Raw genomic sequence first — 23,787 nt, forward strand, 5'->3', positions numbered from 1 at the left:
TATTATTCGAAAATAATGATTTACCTACCGTTTATTATGGGAGTAAAAGAACGGAACGAATTGAATATTGTAAAATGATAAATTCGAAAATTCGAATAATAATTGAAAGATGTTTTTAAATCGAAACTACTTATAACGTAATTGTCCGATGTCTTACATATTATTATTATAGAGCATAGACGATATTCACGACAAGTAGACCTATAGTCGACAAAATGGATAGAGATGAAACGAAAAAAATAAACGTTTAAACTATAATTATTAAGAAGTTATAACTTATAACTGTCATGAAATGTTATGTTTTTCGTCAAAATGCCAGTTATGATAGGTACCTACACCGGGCTACACCCTGTGCAAAACAAAGAACCAATCGATTGACATAAAGTTTGTTCATCATCGTTTATTTTTCTCTTTAAAATACCGATGGTGGGACCGTTCTTTTAAATGCATTTTGCATACACATTAAAGTCATTATGTAATAAATGTATATAAGCACCTACTCGTATTTATTTTTACTTTATTCAAATATATACGGCTCATCAATTTTTTGCGCATGCCGTAGAGCTCCTATTTATATATACTTTTTTTAAAATTTACTATTTTTCTGAATGATATTCTTATTAAACCTTACTAATTTAATCTTTAACCTCATTCCGGCCACAGGCAAATATTATGTAAATATGTATAGATCATAACAATATAATATATCGTAGGCATAATTTGTCTGCCCAGTTATAATCTCGACTAAGTAAAACATATTATAATTTTAAAATGGCTGGTAACTAAAATACGAGAATACTATTATAATGTATAAATATCATAACGTATCAAAATATTTTATTTTACTATTGTAATAATTTTCGTACACGTGTAAATATTACCGTTACATTTTTATTTAGTTTGAAAGTTTTCAATTCCGTTAGTAATAACATTAAAGATAGGTACTAGTCTGAACTAGTCCCAACTATTTACTCTAAAGTTTCCGTCAAGTTTAATATTATATAGTTTCAAATGTAAAATTAATTTACTGCCATTCAACACTACAACACAGTTGATAATAGGTAAGTACTCGTTTTTTCTATGAAAAAAATGTTTCACTGAAATCTGAACTGATATATTTAGAAAAATATTTGACGAGAAAAATGCACAAGTCAATTTAAAGCTGATATATAATATGACGTTGAAAAGCCACTAACTGCAAAGATTCGGTCTACAATTTTACAAGAATAATAAATAGGTACTATATATTATATATATATATACCTAATATATATACACCTTCGTCAATCCGGGAGAAAACGAGTTGGTTATTTTATTCTTAAAAATAAAAAAACAAAAAAAAAAACTATAAAAAAATTCAAGTTTGTGTGTATAAAATACAAACAAGCCGGTCTTGTTGACGAAGTCATTTTTCCAGCCCCCAGCCCGCCTATTGACCGCGCATTAGTTATTCAACAAATATTATAATTTTCAATTTTAATGATGCTGCCCCGCACGCTGCAAAAACGATGCACCGACTTAATAGTCTAAGCTCCTAACAAGCCTTTGAATAAAACATTAATTCTATTTAAGTCACCCTCAATCATTAAACCGGCGTTTGCACCGTGTTATTAACATAAATACATTTTCATAAGTTTTAATTAAACACATTTTATAATATACACGCGGATACAGGGCGGTCGCGGGTCGGCGGGATCTGCAGGTCGTACATGGAGCTCGCATTATTATCATAATACGCACGTGCGTGTTTTATGGGTATAACACTATGACTATTTCCACGCAACATTATACGTCATAATAATAATATCATTATACATATTCGGTGGTCGTCTTAAATGGAGTTGGACGGTGTTCGCACCGATATAGTAGTGACACTCAAATTTTGGATCCGACTTAAAACGCGCATTGATTATCGCGTCGCATAAATATCAATCTTTCAATCACCCTGTACACGGAGTATAATAATAATGCGGCGGCGACTGTGAGGTGTTCGAGAATTATTGCAGTGGAATTGATATAGTTTTTCACGTCTCGAGGGTTTCGTTTAGATTATATTTTGTTATTATTATTGTTGGTGTCGTCGTCAAGAAAAATGTAAATTTATTTGAATTTTTAATTGCGTTCCGAAAAATCCAACGCAGTCTTACACCGACCTATATATGGAAATAGTACATTGCAGAGCTTTGATCATATGCCGTCCTTGTGTAGTCCGTTTGAAATCTATCTACTTATATTTTGTATCGGCTTTGATTATAATACTATAATTTTAATGTATTCTTTTGTGTATACCTATCATACATTCATCACCCAATCGATACACGTGGATGTAAATGAAAAATAATTATTTTGAGTAGGTATACATGCTAGTATGCTACTATGCTAGTTATATATTATTATGTATTTAATAATATATATTATACATTATACACGAAACGAAATGTTTAAAAAATCGATTTCGTGCAAGCCGTTATTTATCTGACTTTTATTTATTATTATTATTATTTTTTACTTATTTTTTTTTTTTTACAAGGATTTTAAACCGATTGAACGATAAATTCCGCCTCGTGGAGGCTTGGAACGCGCGAATCCGATTTTTATGACTCCGCGCAGAGTTATGGCATCTTAAAGAGCTTTTAAAGTCCACGGCATTAACGTTTTTTCTTCTTCTTCGCTCTCTTCTCCCCCCTTTTTTTTTTAGGTTAATTGTGGACCCCGCCGACCATCCGTTCTTTTAACATAAAGTCCTTTTAATTCCTCTCTCCGTCGGTCGTTGTCGTCGTTGTCGTCGTCGTATACTCGCCGAAACTGTTTTAATCGGTCGCGCGTTTACAATATTACACTGTGGAATCCCGATAAAACCCAGCTGCAGTTTGGCTTTCGTGTTTTGATCGTCTGTCTCTGTGCCGTATAATATATAGTACTACAGCATTTTACGAAGTGACCCGTGGGCCGTAAAAATCGTCTGTAAAGCAAACGGTTGCCGAAGGGTCGCCGCGTGTGATTGACAAAAAAAAAAATAAATATATATATTATCAGACGTCAAAGAAACCACTCAAAACAAATCGTCTCGTAACATAACGCTACCCCTGCCCACTCCTCCATCCCTTTAGGACTTCGACATGCGATGGCGTATGCCCACGATGTGTGTAATATACGATAGCAAATACAACATTAACCCCGTAAACGTTGTCCCACCGATTTATACGCAGAGTAATTCACCAAGCTGCTCACCCCCTTATTTTTTCCTTTAATAATGATTTTATTCAAATTATGATTTTTGGAATATCTATGTAATATTTAAGGATCATATTTAAAAATACTTATATTATTTTTATAACTATTAAGGTGGTATAAACATTGTGGCAGTACTTACTTGGTTATTTCAAACGATGAGTTATCATATTTTCGAAATTATGAAGCAGACGGTTTTTTTTTACATATTTTGGTGCATCAAAATCGAAATTCAAACGGGTGGTTTTTCAGTCATTTAACTTTGAGTACTATAATACTTGGTATAATATATTAAGACATTACTAGGGAATCGATTTTATTAAATCTATTAACATTTGGTCATTATAAAAAGTTGTCTGAGTATAACAAGCACTAGAAACCTTGAATATAACACAGTTTTCTAATTTTTTTTAAGACATTTTAAAGATTATAACCTAAGTTTGAATACCTCAGAAACTACTAAGTATATTTCAAGTTTTGATTTTGATAGGTAACTACATCAAAAAATTCAAAAATATCGTCAGCTTACAAGTTACAATCTTCATAAAAAAATTGTGTTTGAACCAAATAAGATAGTTTCACGCCGCATGACACTTCTTGAATAGTACACACTTTGAAAGTATTTGAAAATAAGATTCTTAAGTATACTCAACAATTCAAAACATCTGAATTTGAATAAATAAATTATGAAAATATAAAATTGGGAGTGAGCATCCATTTTGCATAATAGGTGTATGTACATCATTGCAATATTGCGTGGTCATTATATTATGAACGGTAATTGTACTAATACTCTGACGAAATGCAATTCGAAAGTACCCATTATGGGTATGTGCTTGTATAGTATATTCATAGTTGCATACACACAATATTGATTATAACCGTGAACTGTAATTATCGTGATTATTTACATAACCTACACTTATACTGTAAATGTAGATTGTCGAATGACAATTTTTCTTATCACTGTACAAAAATTGAATTGCATGCACCCATACGATTATTTCAATAACTATATCTACAACTAGAGACCGAAGAACTGTATGTGTTAGGTTTATATAGGTATATAATATATTATATTATGGACGAACTTAATTTAATGGTTTCCGAAAACATAATATTATACTGAAAAATCACAAGTTTTGATCGAATCATATGACTTATTTTACAACAACGTAACTCACATATTAAATCTAAAAAAAATAAAAATAAAAAAATTACATTCCCCAAGGAATCAAATACTTTGATAGTCTATTTTAAATCTTATCTACTCGGAATACATATCACCAAAGCATACTGGGCAGCTAAGTACTTTTCATGACATCGACTCATCGTCATAATAAAATTAAGCTCCTATATGATGATCAAATTCTAATAAATCCTACAGGGTTTCGTTTTCCTGAGAACGATGTCAATCATTTGTGTAGAATTAAATACTCGTATCTTCGACACTAAGATATTATAATACGAGACAAAATTATTATTTAATCTTTTACAATAATAATAATTTTATTTCTCGGTCAGTTGTTGTATTTTTTAGAATTATCTCTCACCTCGTATTTACCCTTAACGGGCTTAACGTTAATAATTGTAGGCAGAATAAAAACTATTGAATATTCCCAAATACGAACGGTTATACGTTGAGTGAAATCGCTACGCACAGCAGTGGTGTTGTATATCTTTACAATAAACAATCGTGTTTATAACGAATTTAATAATAATATTATGGCAAAGTACAATAATGTACAGTTAATACGCCTAGGTGGGTAGATATCTATATAATATAGTAACTCATAAGTCACTACTTTCGGATGATCGAGATTTACGAACAACAGAGTTTTCCGTCAATCAATCGTGACTATAATATTATACTTTATATTAGATTATAATTATAATAATGTAATAATTGTCATCGCTCGCATGGCTATAAGCGTTCCCTGCTCTCCTCCTCCCCTCCCACTCACAATCCCCCACCAAACATCGTTGCAATAAGCGGTGGGCTATACATCCACTGCACTGCGGCGAGTTCTGTCGCATCATCAACAATACAATATATTATTATGTTTTATGTGTTTAATGTTTCGAGTCGTCTAATGAACGCGTAAAACTGCACGCCGAACGAACATGATATAAATACGATGATTTATTAGGTATTATTATTATTGTTATTAGTAGTAGTAGTATTATAATATATGTCCATTTAACGCGGTGTGGAAGTTCGACTTTATAAACATTGAATTTCTGAATATCTCTAAATCATTATCATCTGTCACGCGGTATGCGAAAATCGGAAAATCATTCTTATCCCGGCGCCGTCACGCGCTTTTATTGTTTTCGGGATAAGACAATAAACGTTTTTACTTATTCGTGGTTTTTGAACCGAAGTAAAAAAAACACCTCTGTGGCAGTCGGTAACAACTAACAAAGCTTACAGAAAACAAATTGAACTCCGTACAACTACCTATATTACGGTGTATGCTATAACGACAGAATCGATAAAATAATAATATGTGTGTACAAATTACGGCTGAGAGAGAGATAGAGTGGGTGAGAGGGGAACGAAACCAACAACCTCGTGCATATTGTGTAAAGTTACGAATCGTTTGTTGCCACAATAAGAATAATATAATGATACAATGAGTCTTCGTGTATCCCCGATTTTGGACGGCGACGCCCATGAAAAATAAACATCGTCCATTCGTAATAATAATAATTATTGTTATTACTATATTTCAATATTTGTATACGATTTGATACCCAGGAGTAAAAGTTTTTTAAGTCTGTTCACGATTAAGAGTGATTTACAGAATATATTTAATAAATTATTATGTATGTATTAATATCATATTAAGTAGATTGACAAACTTTCAAGATCATCTCCTGAAATAACTAGCATGTAGTTTTCGGAAACTTAAACTTATTTTAACAATTTCAATTATTATTTTCAACAATAGTTATTTTATTTTGTGATTTCACATTTACGTAATTAAGTGTCTCTCTTAATATTTTTATTTCATTTTACAACAAATACAATAAATAATTGATTTTAATAACTTAACAAGGAATTTAATAAAAATTGAAAATGTTGTCAATAATTAAAAATAAACTTGAGATGCTGATATAATGTAACATATTATTATTATCAATACTGATAAGAAGTTTCCTCTCGATCGGATACAAATAACTATAGTTTGTAATCTTATAAATAATTATTCATATATAGTAAATAATAGATTGTGGCTTTAGCTTTTGGTTAATAAACCTATAATATTATGTAGCCGGTTGCTTTAGCTGAAAGTTGAGTCGGCTAAAAAAAAATTAAATAGCAAAATTGATAAAAAAATATTGGACAAGTACACTACCGGTAAAAATGTAAGGACCGAATTATTGTTATTGGATTTATGGGTTCGTAAATAATAAATTTACCTTATAAAATATTATAATCTATAATATTATATTTATAATAAATAATTATATAATATGAAAATATGCCAACAGTTGCGAATAAAACGAAAACGTTTAAACGTCATTTATACGACTGCCGATTGTGGGTGAAACGATAATATAAATGAAATCCCGCCATCTCGGCTTGACATACAAACCGTTAAATTTCGCTATAATAGCTTTTAAATTAACGATCGTATTGTTTATTCTTGTTGATTCGCGTGTGTCATTAGAAGGGCTTTGTTACAACAATAATAACATGGTATACATAATTTGAACAAAACGGTTGGCTATATATAGGGTTCGTTGGTGGTTCGGATTTTAATTATTTCTGCTCTCGCCACGGTCATTAACCCTCGCATTCCTCGCGCTCATAATAATGACTTGTGTATTGTTGTCTAATATTGTTATGATTCGCAAATGTTGAGTTTTGTCTCCAGTAGTTTGTTTGTTTTTTCGTTATTTTCATTATATTTTATTATGGTTATTATTATAAGGAGGTAGGTACACCTTATAATATATTATTGTTATTGTATTTAAAAAAAAATCAGACTTCGAGACATCGCGTTACACAAGCTCTGGAAAAAATAAATAAAAATACTCCGTCGTTTCTTAAATTAATATAAAAAAATCCAACCCCATTTTTTTTATTACATTCGATATTAACGGAAAGCCTCGTGACAGCGAGTCGTAATAACAATATCTTATTTTTTCGGAAAGGAACGTGTGGTTAAGTGAAAATTTGACACGACAATATGGCGACCGTTATAATAATGATGTTAAAACTTTTGACAGATTTTTTTGGAATATATCACAACAATTTCTTGGATGAAAATAACTACAATAAAATTAGGAAAATCAAATCGTTTTTTTTTTTTTGTACACGTGATGAGTACTGATATAAGGGACACTTACATTTAAATTAAATAAATTCGAAATTTTTATTAAATGTAAATAAATGCAATTGATAATTATTAAGAATCAATGCTAAATAAATACAATTTTATAGAAAAAGGATTTATTATCTTGATCTATTAAACCAATATAAATAATTATACAAAGGCATGCGCCTATTGATTGTGTATGTTCTATATTGTTTCACGAATTATAATAAAAAAAAAAAAATGCTTCGTTTTTCAACTTTGAAGGAAGTTGGATATAGTCTGTGTTTTTTAGAGGTTAAAATTTATAATTCTCAGTATTTTTCAAAATAATCGGGAAAAATAAAAATTATAGAAAAATGAGTTTTTACGACAAAATGGTTTTTTTTTTTTTGTGTAACTCTAAAATGAACCATTGTATATACTTAAAATATTTAACAAATGTTTAAATCAGAATTGTCTATGCATGATGAACATTTTAAAATACTTTTTGAGCTTTTTGATATATTTGAAGATTGCCGTTTTTCGTGACTTACCTAATATGACAAGGTAAACTCGACACTGACTGTACAGCAGAGCCAAATTTCATTTTTTTTTAAATTGAGTACTTCACAATAAATAATAATAGTGTTATTAAAATAAACAAATAAATAATTAACTTCTTACTTAATCTTACGTATTATACACATAAACGACAGTGCAGTTTTATATCTACGGGTTATATCGAAAGAAAAAAATACCGATGTAAATCTGGAAAAAAACTAAAAATAGATTAGGTACTATTAGATTATTGTTGTTAAAGTTTTTCTGAATATTTTACATGTTGCAGTGGTGTAAGAAGGTAACAACTCAGGATAAAAAAAATGAATATATAATTATATATATTCATATTTAAAACAAAAGACTCCATTTTTAATTTACTAAGATTATTGTTTACTGATATATCGTATTAGATAAGTGCTTGACGGTTTAAAAACGTGCTTTATAGAGCGTGTTTTTAAAGAACACTCAACCGGGAAACATGTTTTGGACAGTGTGACTATACCGTAACATCAGTAACAGTATACTATAAAGGTATAGTGTTTTAAAACACACTTTACGCACAGACTCGGCAAATATATTATTATGTAACTGCGCAATGGCAGCATCGACGTAAACAATAGCACGACCGCGGTCAGGTGGGTGGCCATCGGGGTAAATCTGATCAAATAAATTTCTGTTGTTCACAAAGATGTTTTATCCGCCACACGCCCCATCCCCCTCACTATTCGAACCATGTCAGCACAATCTTGCACCTACCCTATTTAGTGTATATATATACTTAATATTATATTGTGCGTTCGTGTGTGTGTGTGTGTGTGTGTGTGTGTGCGTGCGTGTGTGCGTGTAAGGCTATGTCTTCGGATTTGTCTTTTCGTTTTCCGAATCGACATTGTGTATAAGTGCTACACGCACAATGGGGACCGCACACGCACAGCCAGCCAATAATATAGTAAATATACATAACACAATACGATGCGCGAAAACACTAGCGGCTATTGTGCAATCGGGCAAACGAACGGCGCGACGTCATGCGGTTGAAAAAGGGTAAGAGCATATTATATTATTATATTATATTGTTCTTGTTATATTATTATTACTACGCACACGGAAAGTTTCGTCTCTTATGGGGCAGTACGACAATCACACGCACATACAGTATTATAGTACACTACTACACGAGCAATTTGTCCCTCTCGGGCTGCATCTGCCTCTGTCGGCAGTCTCTACATATAGCCAACAGCGAGATTTTTGTCAAATGTCCACTCCTTCGTCATGCTATTCTCGACTTAAATCGAATACTCATAGTCTCTATTATTGTTGTTCTTTATTGGAATCCTACCGACCTTCCCGCGAACAATGCTCCTCGTGGTCAACCGCATTAAATCACCGAAAACGGTTAATATAATACATCATTTGTATTACTACTACCGTATACAAATCCGTGGGACACAGTTTAAAAATAAAGTTTTAAACTTGGGTATAATCGATTCTTATATAATAGTAAAGTACCTACAATAATCATAATATGTTTTAAACGAAGTAAAATACGACTGAAGCTTTACACTACATTTTATCCTGACGAAATAATAGAATATATACGTTTTATATTTTATATATTACAATAAAGACCTAAATTCCCAATATCCTACATGTTTTCATTATAATAACCGTTATGTGTATGATATTTCCATTGTAAAATACAAAAGTAGTGGCCACATTGATCATTCGCTGGTTTTTTCATACAGAATTTAGTGCTGTAAGCACTATAGGCAGACGAGTCAATTTTAAAATACAGAATGCATCAGAAAAAAAATTTAATCAATATTTGAATGTTTTTAATAATTTTTGTTAGAAGATTAAAAAAAAAAAAAGTCTATATCTATTTAAAAAAAAACATCAAAACTGACTAAATTATATTTGCATATTATTTTATAGTTAAAATATTTCAGAGAAATGCTTATAAGTAGGACAACCGATTTGGGTGCACCAGCGTTGGCGGTTATTACTAACACCGGTCGATTTTTTTTCTGGCATCTCATAATATCAATAAAATTATGATATTTTGCATTTCAATGATACAATAATAAATTGTATATTATTATTTAATTTTATGATCACACGGCGTTCTGGATAGGCATTTTAGCTACACCACTGTAGTGTGTTCATTTTTCCCAAACCTATCATAGTATTGTTATATTATTATAATAATAATTAATAATTCGTAATATTAACACCTACAATTATTAACTTACCTAATAATTGTGTATAATAATACAAGCCCAGAAAACGAACTCAAGACATACACAGTTCAAAAGTAAAAAATAACTATTTTCGAGCCAAATTTCCAGTGAGGTTGTACAGTTCACTCATTATGTAACATATTTTAATATTTTATTAAATTCTGTTATATACGACGGTAATACGGCATCCAAGTGTTATTTTGTTTTGAAAATATCTTCCTCTATATTATACGAGTGGATTACGGACCAGAAGTATCTATATATTTTTTTTAAAACATCAGTCGACTGGAGGTCTTCAAAGTTTTAATCGGGATGATGAATTTTATAAATATGAAATAAATCTACTTTTTTTACGTTGCTTTTCTGACCGACCAAATACGAAAGAAAAATTTTTTTATTTTTCAACAAAGCCACTTGAACGCTACTAAAACGAGTAAACCAATATATATGAAACTTGTTCGAAGGCTTACAACAGCGTAACTACGCAAAATATTATAATATTATGTTGTGCAGGTATATTATTATTATTATTATTATTATTATTATTATCATGTTACGCACCATATTATATTGTTTAATAATATGTAACGAAACAACCAGTATTGAGCCTTATATGGCTTTATATTTGACTTAAAAAATAATAAAAAATACGTAATTTTACCGTATCGTAGATTCTATATAGACTATAACCAAGTGTTATAAATTATATTCATATATCATACCAGATTATGCACATTATGAAATCTTTGCCTCGCTCCATAATATATGCGATTGTTTCGTTTTCGAAAATACAATAAATCAAAAGTTAACTAAACATCATCAATATATAATATTACTATATTTGTGTTTCTATTATTATTAATATTACCTACTATTAATATTAAACCGTCCAACACACTACGGTGGCAGTGCGGTGGCCCTCGCCATGATAATGATTACTATTGCACGCGAATAAATTGACGGACGCTTACGTTTTCGACACGGTAATTACACAGCAATAACTGTACACAATGAAGTCGCACGCGTAAACATTTACCCGTACGCGCATTATAATAATAATATTGCACACGCACAAACAATATGATGATATTGCACTATGCACTATTATGTATAATATTATACAGAGTGATTCAATCACTGATATTCACATTCAATTTATTAATTTAATAATTGTTCTATTGAAATTCTAATTTTTGAGATCATTGAATCAACATATTACTATATAATATAGACATTGGTATCTAATATTTTGTTTGTATTGTGAGAGGTTAACACAGATTTTTTTTTCAAATGATTACTCTCTTTTTACGGTAAACCGGTAAACTTCAACCCACAGCCTACTTTTTCTTTATTAGAGGCTAGCGGACACTTTTTAATACATTTTTGATAATATTTTAATACAATATATTTTTTTATTACAAATTAGATTTTTTTTTAAATAAAAAGTGCCTTTCTGACAAAAAATTTTGAACATATGAATCAAAATTCAGTGAGTTGTTCTTAAGAATTTCCAAAAAAAAAATAACGGCTTTACATTTATAATTATATTTATATAAGATGTTGAGTGTACACTATACATCGTCATTGATTATGTCACTGTAATAGATTTATCAAATTTGAATTCAGTAATAAACCATTGCATTCGAAAATAATCGTGAAAGGGGGCTGTTCTAACTGTTGACCTATATTACTAAGGGAATTTTATTATATATTTATTATTACTATTTGTAATTTATTTTTACATCAGTTATACGGAAAGTTAAACTAATTATTTCAAATATCAATTGGCATACATAATATTATATAATAATAATATTGACTTTAAGGATTTCAATAGGTACAGTACAATTAATATGTTGAAGCTTATAATTTTTCTATAAAATGCTAAACATAATTATTTGTTGAAAAAAGTAGGTATCTACAACTATTTTTCCATTACGATAAAAAACAAAATATATTTCAACAAAAATTTTAATTGTTGTATTTTTACACCTCAAAGTTCCAATAAGTTTCAACTTTTGACCAAAAGCCATCCTCAACGTTTGAGTTTGAATAATTTTTAGTGTGGTGACACTGTGACAGACACAAAACAAAAATCATTATTTATTGTATAATCAACACATTCCGAATCCAAAAAAGGTTGCGATTTTAAAAATAATGAAATTAGTGTCACCAAAGAACATTAGCGTAAAAATCGAAGTGTTTGTTACAAAAAATAATATAGTTTTAGTAGGTTTAGGTACTCAGAAAATTCAAAAATCAGAATTGCAATTGATGCATACCTATTAAATATTTAAAGGATAAAATGGAAATTATTATGCTTTGGTGAAACACCCTGTACATCGCTTCTGTAAGTTCAGTTGTAAATACTAACGCTGTTGGTCGAGTTTAACGAACATCGGGGACGAGCACTGAGCAGCTGACGGAGCTATTAGGTTTTTGAACGATAATTACATGCTATGATAATTATTATTATTGCTGGACGACCGTTCACGCGATCTATTCGTATCATTTAAGACCACGACACTGCAACCAGGTTTTAACTCAAGTGGTCTGAAATCTCAGTGATTTAAATATAATATTATTACTTTTACTGTCGTTGTGGTTGTACAACAACGTCGAGCATACCGGATAGCGGAAAAAGTGATTGAGACAAAAAAATCTGTACAGAAAACTTGAGCACCTGACTTTGTTGTAGGTTAGGTCTATCGTACGTACGTTTTTATATTTCAGACATTTTATTTACGACACTACTCGTTTTACTCCAACTGACGTAAAGTTTGCGTTTACTCGATGTACGGACAAACTAAATTAACCATTGTGGTTTGCTACTATATAGTACACATTTTTATTTTTAAGCATATTATTATTATTCAAATCACGACACGCTTATAGGACATGATTTATACAAATTTCTGGAACGTTTAATAACAAATTTACCAACGAAATTATTTGGCGTGCTGTTGTGTAAAATAGTTAAACGATATTTGCGTCAGTTTAATTTTACTCAATGAATGTCCTTTGAGTGATAATCACACAGTGGTCTACGCGGACTAAGTGAATCTTAAAAAAAGACATCCAAGAGGTTGTTTTCTAGTGATATTTTTTTTTCGTACTGATTTTAATAAATTGTAATCAGTATTCTAATGACATATATCTTTTACCCGAAAAAAAGTAATTACAATATTACATGTATACTGTATAGTATATAAATACTTACATACATTTAACTTTTAACATCCAGTTAAAAAAAGAGTGAAATTCACGCGACAAAATTACCTTTTTCAGTATAAAAATAAATATAAAACGCGCAATCGCCACCTTTCACATACACTCCACTTCAATTTGTTTCCACGTTATCGTGTTATCCCTAATTAACGGCCTTTGAAATTTTTTTCTAGTACTTGTATGAACATAAGCACGACATTCTCAAGTAACCGTTTTAACCACATAAAAGTATATTATAGGTACTAAGAATATAATATTATGTAAGTATAAAATGTTGAACGCAATTTTAATTAATATAACTACAGCTTTAAGAAAATATAAATTATTTTTAATTTTTACTGTGTTTAAACGTCGTGTGTTTGTAGAAAAGACCTGTATTATTATTGTAACAAAAATAGAATGTTATTGGTTATTATTAATTAGGTATTTAAGACATAATTAGTTGTTGTAATTTATTATTGAATTTATAAACAATATGGTACGCTATAACAATTAAAACGCGTGCAAATTTACTTGGCCGATCACTAAATTTATGATCACTTAACATCAAATAGCTTTTTAGAATCTGATCATAATAATATATATGTTATGAATACTTGAAATTTATATATTTTTTACTTTCTGCGTATTTTCATAATATTATAATACGAATTAACATAATATGACAACCGAATCTTGTGCTATTATCTATCACGTGGATGTCATATCAATGATTTTAGCAATTACCTATAACTATTAAGATTATGTTACACTTCTAACTTGATAAAATATCAGGAAATATAATAATATGTATGAATAATTTGAAAATGAAGTACAGATTCTTGTTTTTAAATCGAGGATATCTCACCGACTCTACATAGGTGACATACCTATATAAATATATATTGTGTATACTTATATGTTATCACGTACTGTCAAAAACATTTTTTTTTCTTATTATTAAACATAATATTATATAGGTACTTATAAATAATTCTACATTAAAATTTTTTTGTATTTGATTTTGTTAAAACTTTAGGTACCTATCTAGTACTTAAACCAAAAAAAGAACAATTAATTTACCTTGAAATAATTTCTATATGTTAATTACGGAGTGATGGACCAAGCATGATGATTCTCATTTTGTCCTACATATACATGAATAAATGTGATAATTAATTTAATTGTATACTATAGTAATATATCATATTTTTTTCAATCACTGACTAAATATTTAATCGTAAATTCATAAGCCAATCATTTTTTCGAAAATGTAAATACATCTAAATTGAATTTCAAAATGAGTAGTTCTAAATCCTTTAAATTTATATGCCGAAGGGTGAGGATAATAATCTATAAAATAGTTTTACATTAAATATAAAAATATGTAATATTTAGTCTGGTTAATATCATACTCGGATAACTTTAAGAAATTACAAAATTATAATATATCAGTTTTAGAAAATGTAACGTTTAAATCATCATTGCTCTCATATATCAAAATATTTCTAATATATATTTCTAATAATTTTTCTAAGTACATATTGTATAGAGTTATGCATAAAGTTATATAATACCAAAACTACGTACTTATAATTTTAATTTACATGCATTACAATTTTAAAAGAAAATTACCTGCTTGATAATTTATTCAAGGTAAAAAATGACTGTACTTGTTTGAAAAAAGTATGTTTGTATCGACACAGGACACTCCTTAAATGGCATTACAGCCTGAGTATTTTAATATAATATGGTCCTTAACTCTTAAGTATGTTTAAAAATTACAAAAATCAGAATTTGAATAAATTCAATTATTAAAGAAAAAATGGGGGTGATTACTGTTCATTATGCTTGAAAAAGCACCCTATATTTCACGAGCGTATTTGTCATACAAAATATAAACGGCATAAAACAGTATTTTTAAACCTATAACGGGTCAGTTATTTTTATTATTATTATTATTATTATTATTATTGTTATTATTCTAATCGAATAAATTTGGTTAATTTTGAATTCGAAACAACAATTCAAACGAGTAAACGCGCAGAGCGGAGCACACTTCAAACACTGTCATACTTGGGTCTACTATTTCATTACTGAGAATTAAACATCATTAATTGTATAAGGGCGATAGCGTTTTAAAACGTCGTCGCACTCATACTTTGTAGCCGCGTAATTTCCCATACAAAATGTAAATACGTCTCTATTTTTCTATAAATTTCACGAACATAATATATTATTATATTTTAGTAAATATAAAACAATAATAATAACAATTATAACGGCGCGGACATAACATGGTATAGGTACTTCCATGGGATATTTTTTACCACAATTTTTTTTCTCTTTTATAGCACAATAATATTATTATAATTATTTGCAGTGCGTTTGTGATCAGCTATTGAAAGTCGAAGCGTTCGTACAATAGTATATGCGCTCGAACAATGATGGTCTTCTAGTTATTGCACGATTGCACTATATTATTATTTAGATTCAAATATTTCGGATAAATATCTAATACTACATTAATCGAGGACATCGGTGGTATATTATATTGTACATGGGGTGGTATTATGTACGTTGACATATTCAATTATTAGTACAGAAATAAATTGCGTTCTGCCCTGTCGGCTATTATAATAATAATGCATACGATAAATTGTCATTTGCTCGTACGGCGTATAATATAATATTATATTTGTTCCGGTCCTTTGATCCGTTACATTTTCGAATGGAGGAAGAAATCGTTGTTTTCATCGCACAATTAATATTATACATAATATATTTTATGTTGTGATTAAATGGGACTAATACAGTGTACTATATTGTATTTGTTTTTAACAAGCTTTCGAGATACCGATAAATGGAAATAGTTTCCATTTTCATAGTCCTTCGAAACGATTAAAATAATTGACAGATAATAATATTATAATATTATATATTGGGCAGATCACAACCCTAAACATGTAATATAATAATATGTGTAGTGTGTACAGTGACAGAGGACAGTGGGCCGCTGTCTTTGCTGAGTTTTGGACTGGTGCCTTGTTAGTACAATTATATCGGTAGGTACATAAGTAAATATTAAAATATGGTAATGCGACATTATGGGATTTTAATATATTAATATGAGACATACCAACATAGTCATTTGCCATAGCGTATATTAGCATATATAAGTGTAGACGTGTAGTTATTACGTCTTATTAGTTATAATAAATCGATATTGTCTTAACGGTCGTTAATGATAATTGATAAGTGATAACACATTTCTTGCGAAAAATAAACATATAGGTTTGCTAAGAATAGATTAACGTTGTGTTTTTATACGTTCATATTATTATCTGATATGATAATCCTACGATAGTACATTACTACATATTTAGAACGGTAACAGCACAATTATAAAGAAGTAAATAACGTTATTTTTAAATAAATTTAACTTTAAGATTCTTAATAATCGTGGGTACTAGTATTCATTGCCAGCCAATTTCGTTATCAAAATATGATAATGTGAATAGATTTCCTTGTGTTTTTGTTTAAACTTTAGTAGTTAAATACTTAAAAGTTCACATAAATTCATATCATATTGTTGATAATCATAATTCATAACGCAAAAAAGCTCGACTGAAACGGAATGCCGATTTACAAGCTGCCGAAAACAAACCCAAAACAGCTAAGATTATGTTTTCCATTCACAACAAATAATATTTTAGTACAACCGGTAAGTATTATTAATTAAAAATTAATTATGAAAAATTGGTTACCTTCCTCATTGAACGAAGAACGATTAGAGGCCTTAGATGATGATGTCGGCAGAAAAACAAGTTTTGGAAAAGGTTGATTTCCAAGATGTCTAGGAAATCGTAAAAAATTCTTCATCGCTTTTATTAAAAGTTTTATCTTGACATTTTATACTTATTGGAACAAGTTAATTATTTTTATTGTTTTTTTTATTTAGTATATATATGCATATATCAAGATAATGGAGGTATCTAAGGTATTAACTATAGTCACAATGTTATACTTTCCATATTAAATTTCAATTACAGATGCTTTTAAAATTCAATTGGTACTTTTATTTGAATAAACAATTAACAGAATGAAAATTGTCCTTTTGTACACTCAATTATAATTTTTACTTAACACATATTATACTATAAAGAACTACAATGACACAAGGTACAATAATGTATAAAGAACCAACCTAAATAGTAAATATAAAAAAACTCAAATGGTTCCAGTTTCTATAACGAATAAATTATAAATGATTCTCAGATGACTCTCTTTTATAATATACCATTAGGTATATTATTTGGGGGGCGAAAAAAAAGTTGGTGGCTAAGCCCCCCTTTAGCCCCCAACTAATTACGTCTATAGCCAGAGAAGAGGGCCACTATTATTTTTGGGATAATAGGCCGGACCCTTCCCAGTCCGGCACTGACTGTAAGTTCGTTCATTACAGTGTTATTGAATTATAATATTATGATACAACGTGATATTGAATATCATTATTTAGTAAAGATCAAGTGATCGTTTGGAGCATAGCGTTGTTTGTTTTAATTCGTAAGTGTATGTTTTGATGGTTTATCGAAATTTATGATTAGAGTTTAAACTTTTTTACATACTCAAAAACATCAAAAGTTCACACAAACGTCATTTCCTATTTGCGGTCCGTGGGTGGGGGTTTCCACGTGTAGGTCCAATTAGGACCAACAAAAAACTAGATTTGCGCAAACCATATCGCTCCTCAAACTTCTAAACTCATAAAATTAAGTATATAGGAATAGATATGTGCTTCCAATTAAACGAGGTAAATTTACACCATGTTTTAAACATGTAAAAGATATAGAGTGATCCATATCTGTAACGACTGATTTAGTGATGTAATATATTTTTTTTGTATATTATTTTAGACGTGACATTTCCTTTTTATCATGCCAATATATTGAAGCCCATCTTGGATATTTCTCAACTTTTATGATATTTTGTTTATACGGTTTTTTATATTATAATTTCATAATATGGCGCATCATGGTCTAAAATACCTATGTATTATGTTACCTCGAAAAGTATAAGTTGAAAACAAATTTTAAGCACTCACCGTGAACAACTTATATGATTTAAATAAAACACACAGATTGAAATAAAAACAATAAAAAAAGTTATCAATGCGCATAAACATAATCGTGTAGTAAAAATTATCGTAAACGTGGCACACTTAAGTTTACCTTTTGGTATGGGTTGCTTTATAGTTTCTGATGATTATTTACAGGGTTAGCGTGTGCCTACGACTTTTATAAGTACCTAGGTATTAGTTTTCGTCAAACATGCTGCTATATTTTTATTTTTTAAGCACGCGTTTAGAACCATCGTTATTCAATTGTATAATAATTTATAATATTTTATATTATTCAATGTATAATAAGTAGTAGGTACTTAACATATAAACTGAAGCCATATAATTTTTTTAGATAAATATTTTTTTATGCTTATAGTTAATTTATTTATTTTTAAATGAAGCGTATTTCTTTGCTGTTTTTATTTTTATTCTAATAACTGGGGCCGGAGTGGCGCAGTGGTCACGCAGTTGATTACGACTCACACAGTCATCGGTTCGATTCATAGCAAAGTGCAAAAAAAATGTGTGTGATTCTACGCAGTCACCATTTTCCCGTGCTGTCGTCCGATTGCGTCATCCGGTTTCCAACTAGGTCCCACTCCACTGGGAGTGAAGACCGCACATGTCTCCTCTTGGAGAAGGGGGGTAGTATCATGCATATAGTGATATATACATAGATAAATAGATCATATGATCTCCCTACTACCCACTTGTGATAAGCATTGTCAAAGACCTTGAGGTCGTTATAATGAACAAATATAGAAAAAAAAAAAATTCTAATAATTATTTTGGGTAATGAAAAATACAAAATCGATTTGAGAATTCGGTGAATAATGTCAATAGATCTCGACTGTCTCTAAATAATTTTAATATTATACAGGTGAAAACTATATATTATTCAAACTATTTCAAACGATACAATCAAACAAATAATAACAAAACGTATGTCCGCCTACTGTGGAGTAAAATCATAAAAAACAATTAATGTCGTACACGGTTTTTTTTTTCATGGAAAATTTATTTCATTTCATTTTTTTAACAAAATAATTATTAATGTATTTATTTTATACATAAAAAAAGTAGTACAATGCTGTACAAATTACGTCTATAAACTTAGTAGAGAGTAAAGACACGTTTTATAAATATTTATAAAATAGATAAAACCCCAATAAAACTGCTTACATACTAATGAACAAATACTACTAAAAAATTGTTTTTGACGCAAATAGGTAAATATTATAATAACCATTGGAAATAAAAATGCTCATAGTTTAACAAAAATTGTAGGTTATCTAAAGTCTAAAACGTCAAATATTTCATTACAGCATACTGTAGTAAAAACGGATTTCTCGTATACGTGGCTCTCTCGACGAATTTTAACTTGTGTTTAGTAAAATGTTTGGAATTCACTGCAAAATAAATATTTAAAACGAATTCGTTCATATATTTTCATAAAAAAATAAGTTAAAATGGGGCGAATCGAGTTTGAAGAAACAAATTCGTTTTGTTAATATTTCCGAGAAATGTTCAAACATTGATTCAAATTATTTTATTACGAACAACTTTATTTTAATTGCACTATATTTCAAATGGGTGGCTTTGTATTATGAAGTAATCCTAAGAAACTAAAAATCTTTCACTGAGTAATAATATTTCCAAACAACTGTGAAAACTATAGGACAACCCGGAAAAACATAGCTTAACGTTCATAAGAAACTAATTTGTACCTAAGTAGCAATCTAAAAGCAACCACTACATTGCGATTTCGCGTCAGAAGTGTGATTATTTTCGTTGTGACTCAATGCAAATAAAACCTATTCGAATAATAATGCATAGAGCCGCCTGTGTATAGTATGCTTACTATTAAAGAGTAGTAAATTATTTATCGATTTTTTACCCGTTTCTGTTGAGATAATTTTACTGTATTTTAAATGTTTTTCCGTCTAAGAATATCATATTAAATAATTGTTTTACGCGTTGTGTATCACGCAACATAAACGTATACATATGCATATATATAAATGTACGATTGTGTGCGTCTAGTGGTATTCAAGACAAAAACAAAGTTTTAAAATGACTTAGCACCGCGCAGTTTGTTGTCATTGTCTTTCACACACGTGACACGACAAAAGCACGTTCGCATTAATGCCGAAATCGTTAAGTGACTGTAAAGTGATTTTAGAGCTGTACTTAAAATTAAGGACGATGTAATGCCGTATATTTCTCTGGCTAATTCCTACCAAATAAGCTCGTACGAATTATTTTACCGAAATTAAGAATAAGAAAAATAAACCTAGGAACGATAAGTACCGAAAATTTGTAAAAATTCTATTTAATGTTTTGATAATAATATTATGGTTTCGATCAAAAAACCACCATTATAATATTATAATACACTATGTAGTATGTTCCAACAATGTCGACTTCATTGAATTCATATCATTTAGCTACTACAATACAATACGATAATGTCACAAATATGATTGATATATAAACAAAAAATTAAGCAGCTACGTCTTTTAAAATGATTTAAATGACTGTTGCGAATTAATTTTTAATTCATTATAATTTGCACGATTCGACGTTATTTTTGATATTCAACGATATTATTTTTCCATGTTAGTCACATAATAAAACTGTTGACTAATCAATTTTAATATTTTGTAAATAATATGTAATAATTTCAGTGAATTATTGTTCTATACAGACTTGATAGAATTAGTATTATAATAACCCAATACCTAATGCTAACACAGATTACTAATATATCGATTAAATTTAATTTTTAAATTATCATTAAACACTCGACAACACGGAAATCAACGATTTGAAAATATTTAACATTTATCTTTATCATAACAGTATAGGTACTAGTATGATTAACAACAGTATACTAATGTTAACTTACCTTTGTACAAAAGTTTTCCGAACTCGTTGGTGACCATTTGGAATTCTGAATTCGTTGTCTGTCCAATCTGTAAAGTTAAATTAAAATTATTAAGAAGGTCTAAAATTATAAGGTAACGGGCTTTTTTTAGAACTCACTTGGACCATGAGTGATACACCAACAATTCCTTGGGATTTCATTTGGGCTTCGGACATATTTGAATAGAGATCAGTATTGTAGCCGTAAAGCTGAATCTGAAAATCAAAACGATTTGTATTGTTTAGTTATCACAACATAATATAACTATTGTAAAACACAATGACAATAACTACGTTACACATAAGACAATTACAATGCAGTAGTATAATGTATGCAGATGTAATAAAATACATCGAAACACTATCATAATTTTAATCGTTTTTTAAGGAATGTAAAGTAAATTAACAATAAAAATACGCACACGAGAAATATTTTAATGATACTCTAAAGAAGCAGCGACTACCGCTCCCGAATTCCGTGCTTATCATTGTAACATTTTTTTTATCGCGAAAAAATGTAATTTTCACCAAATTCGCGGTAATGGAGGTAATATTTTCGACGGAAGCAACGATATGGAAAATATATAAGCTGGCATTAATACTCCGTATAAAATGTCAAATTTTAAGTTAACATACATTTTATATCTATAATATATTATAGTCAACATATTTATAAGTATATATTCTATTTAAATATTGTGGTATTATATGCAGATCGCGTATAGTGATCTCAGCATTCTCACTCCCTCATAATAATTTATTTGAAATTTAGGATTTTCTGTACTTTCGTATGGATAACCTGAGTATAATATTTAAAAACTAAAACAATTAAATCAGGATTACTGCAGTTTAATACTTAAGATTTCAGTATAACTGTATTTAATAAATATTAAATACTTAATATTGTAAATATTCAATATACAATATGTACCAGGTAAGTGGTATCTAGTCACTATATAATAGGGACATATGATATTATTATATGTCACGTCTTTATAACACAATTTATACGACTTGTTATTTTATTAAATTATACATATTTTGTGAAAAATCAATGCAAGAAGTCACTGAAAACATAAATGTATGCTTGTGACAATAATAATTACAAATTAAATCCATTAGTTAAATTTCACTTAAATATACCTATTATGAATAATAACAGTGAAATTATTAATGGGTTGTACTATTATTATTGAGTTCATATGAATTATTTGCGATTTCCAGAAATATTTTTTAGAAAATAAAGTTATTTTATTGTTTATCATGTTTCATTGTTCACAACTACATTATTTTATGATTTCTTATAAATGAATTACTCGTTACGCCGTTATGGGTTTTAAGGTTATAATGATTTCAGGAATCCGTTTTTTTTTTAATTGCATTAATTGCAAATTAATTTAAAATTGTAATATAAACACTATTAATTTACAAGAACAACAAACAAAGTTGCGGCAACATATTATTTTTTTCTCACAGTAAATCGATATTGTTGAAATGTTGAATGTCACAATGTACGAATATTTTTTTTGTTTTTGTTTCTATTCTGTCGATTGTATTTCGAATCTATTTTAAATTCAAAAGGGCTAAACAATGATATAGACGAATTTGCATAGTCGTATAAATCTAGTGAATACGTATTTGTTTGAATACTTAAATTGTTATTATTTAATGCTATTCTTATCCGTTGTCGAACTATTGTCATGACCATTTGTATATTTGTATAACAAAAACATACAAGTTTTTTACAAAAAGTTAACACACACACACACACACACACACACACACACATTATAGTTGACCGTCTAAACAAAAACTCGTTTAGATATAAGATAATAACAAATTAAGAAGACATTATTCTCCTTGTAGATTTTAACTGTTATAGCTAATAGCTGGAAAATATGCTTCACAATGTTCGAATTTTTTCGGAAGCTTTGAACAAATGTGGATACATCTTGGCTATAAGTTTATGGTAGCATAAGGTTTTTTCAGAAATTGTGTTTAACGTTGACTGAGAGAACACATGTAGGTACTCAAAAGGCACCATTATAGCACCATTAGGTTCAATGGCTGTCAAAGAGTAACCGGAACTGTCCACCCGGCCGGAAAAGGTCAGATGCCTTTTTTCATTGCTTCCATTAAACGTGTATTTTTAAAAGTCTTACTTCCGAAAATGTTCCTAGCCACTAAAACACTT

The 23,787-nt window shown here is 29.3% G+C and overlaps 1 protein-coding gene across 4 annotated transcripts in view; it reads right to left on the reverse strand.

Annotated features, from left to right (window-relative positions):
- The window catches only part of LOC100159868 (carbonic anhydrase-related protein 10), a 124,520-nt gene that overhangs the window by 29,531 nt on the left and 71,202 nt on the right, over positions 1-23,787 (reverse strand). For all 4 annotated transcript variants that reach the window (XM_029487622.1, XM_029487621.1, XM_029487623.1 and 1 more), the window contains exons 6-7: positions 21,714-21,809; positions 21,577-21,643 (exon numbers count right to left, since the gene is read on the reverse strand). In XM_029487622.1, the coding sequence (XP_029343482.1) occupies positions 21,577-21,643; positions 21,714-21,809 (163 nt within the window). The remainder of the gene's footprint in view (positions 1-21,576; positions 21,644-21,713; positions 21,810-23,787) is intronic.

The sequence above is a fragment of the Acyrthosiphon pisum genome, chromosome A1, assembly GCF_005508785.2.
Source record: "Acyrthosiphon pisum isolate AL4f chromosome A1, pea_aphid_22Mar2018_4r6ur, whole genome shotgun sequence".
Lineage (NCBI taxonomy): Eukaryota > Metazoa > Arthropoda > Insecta > Hemiptera > Aphididae > Acyrthosiphon > Acyrthosiphon pisum.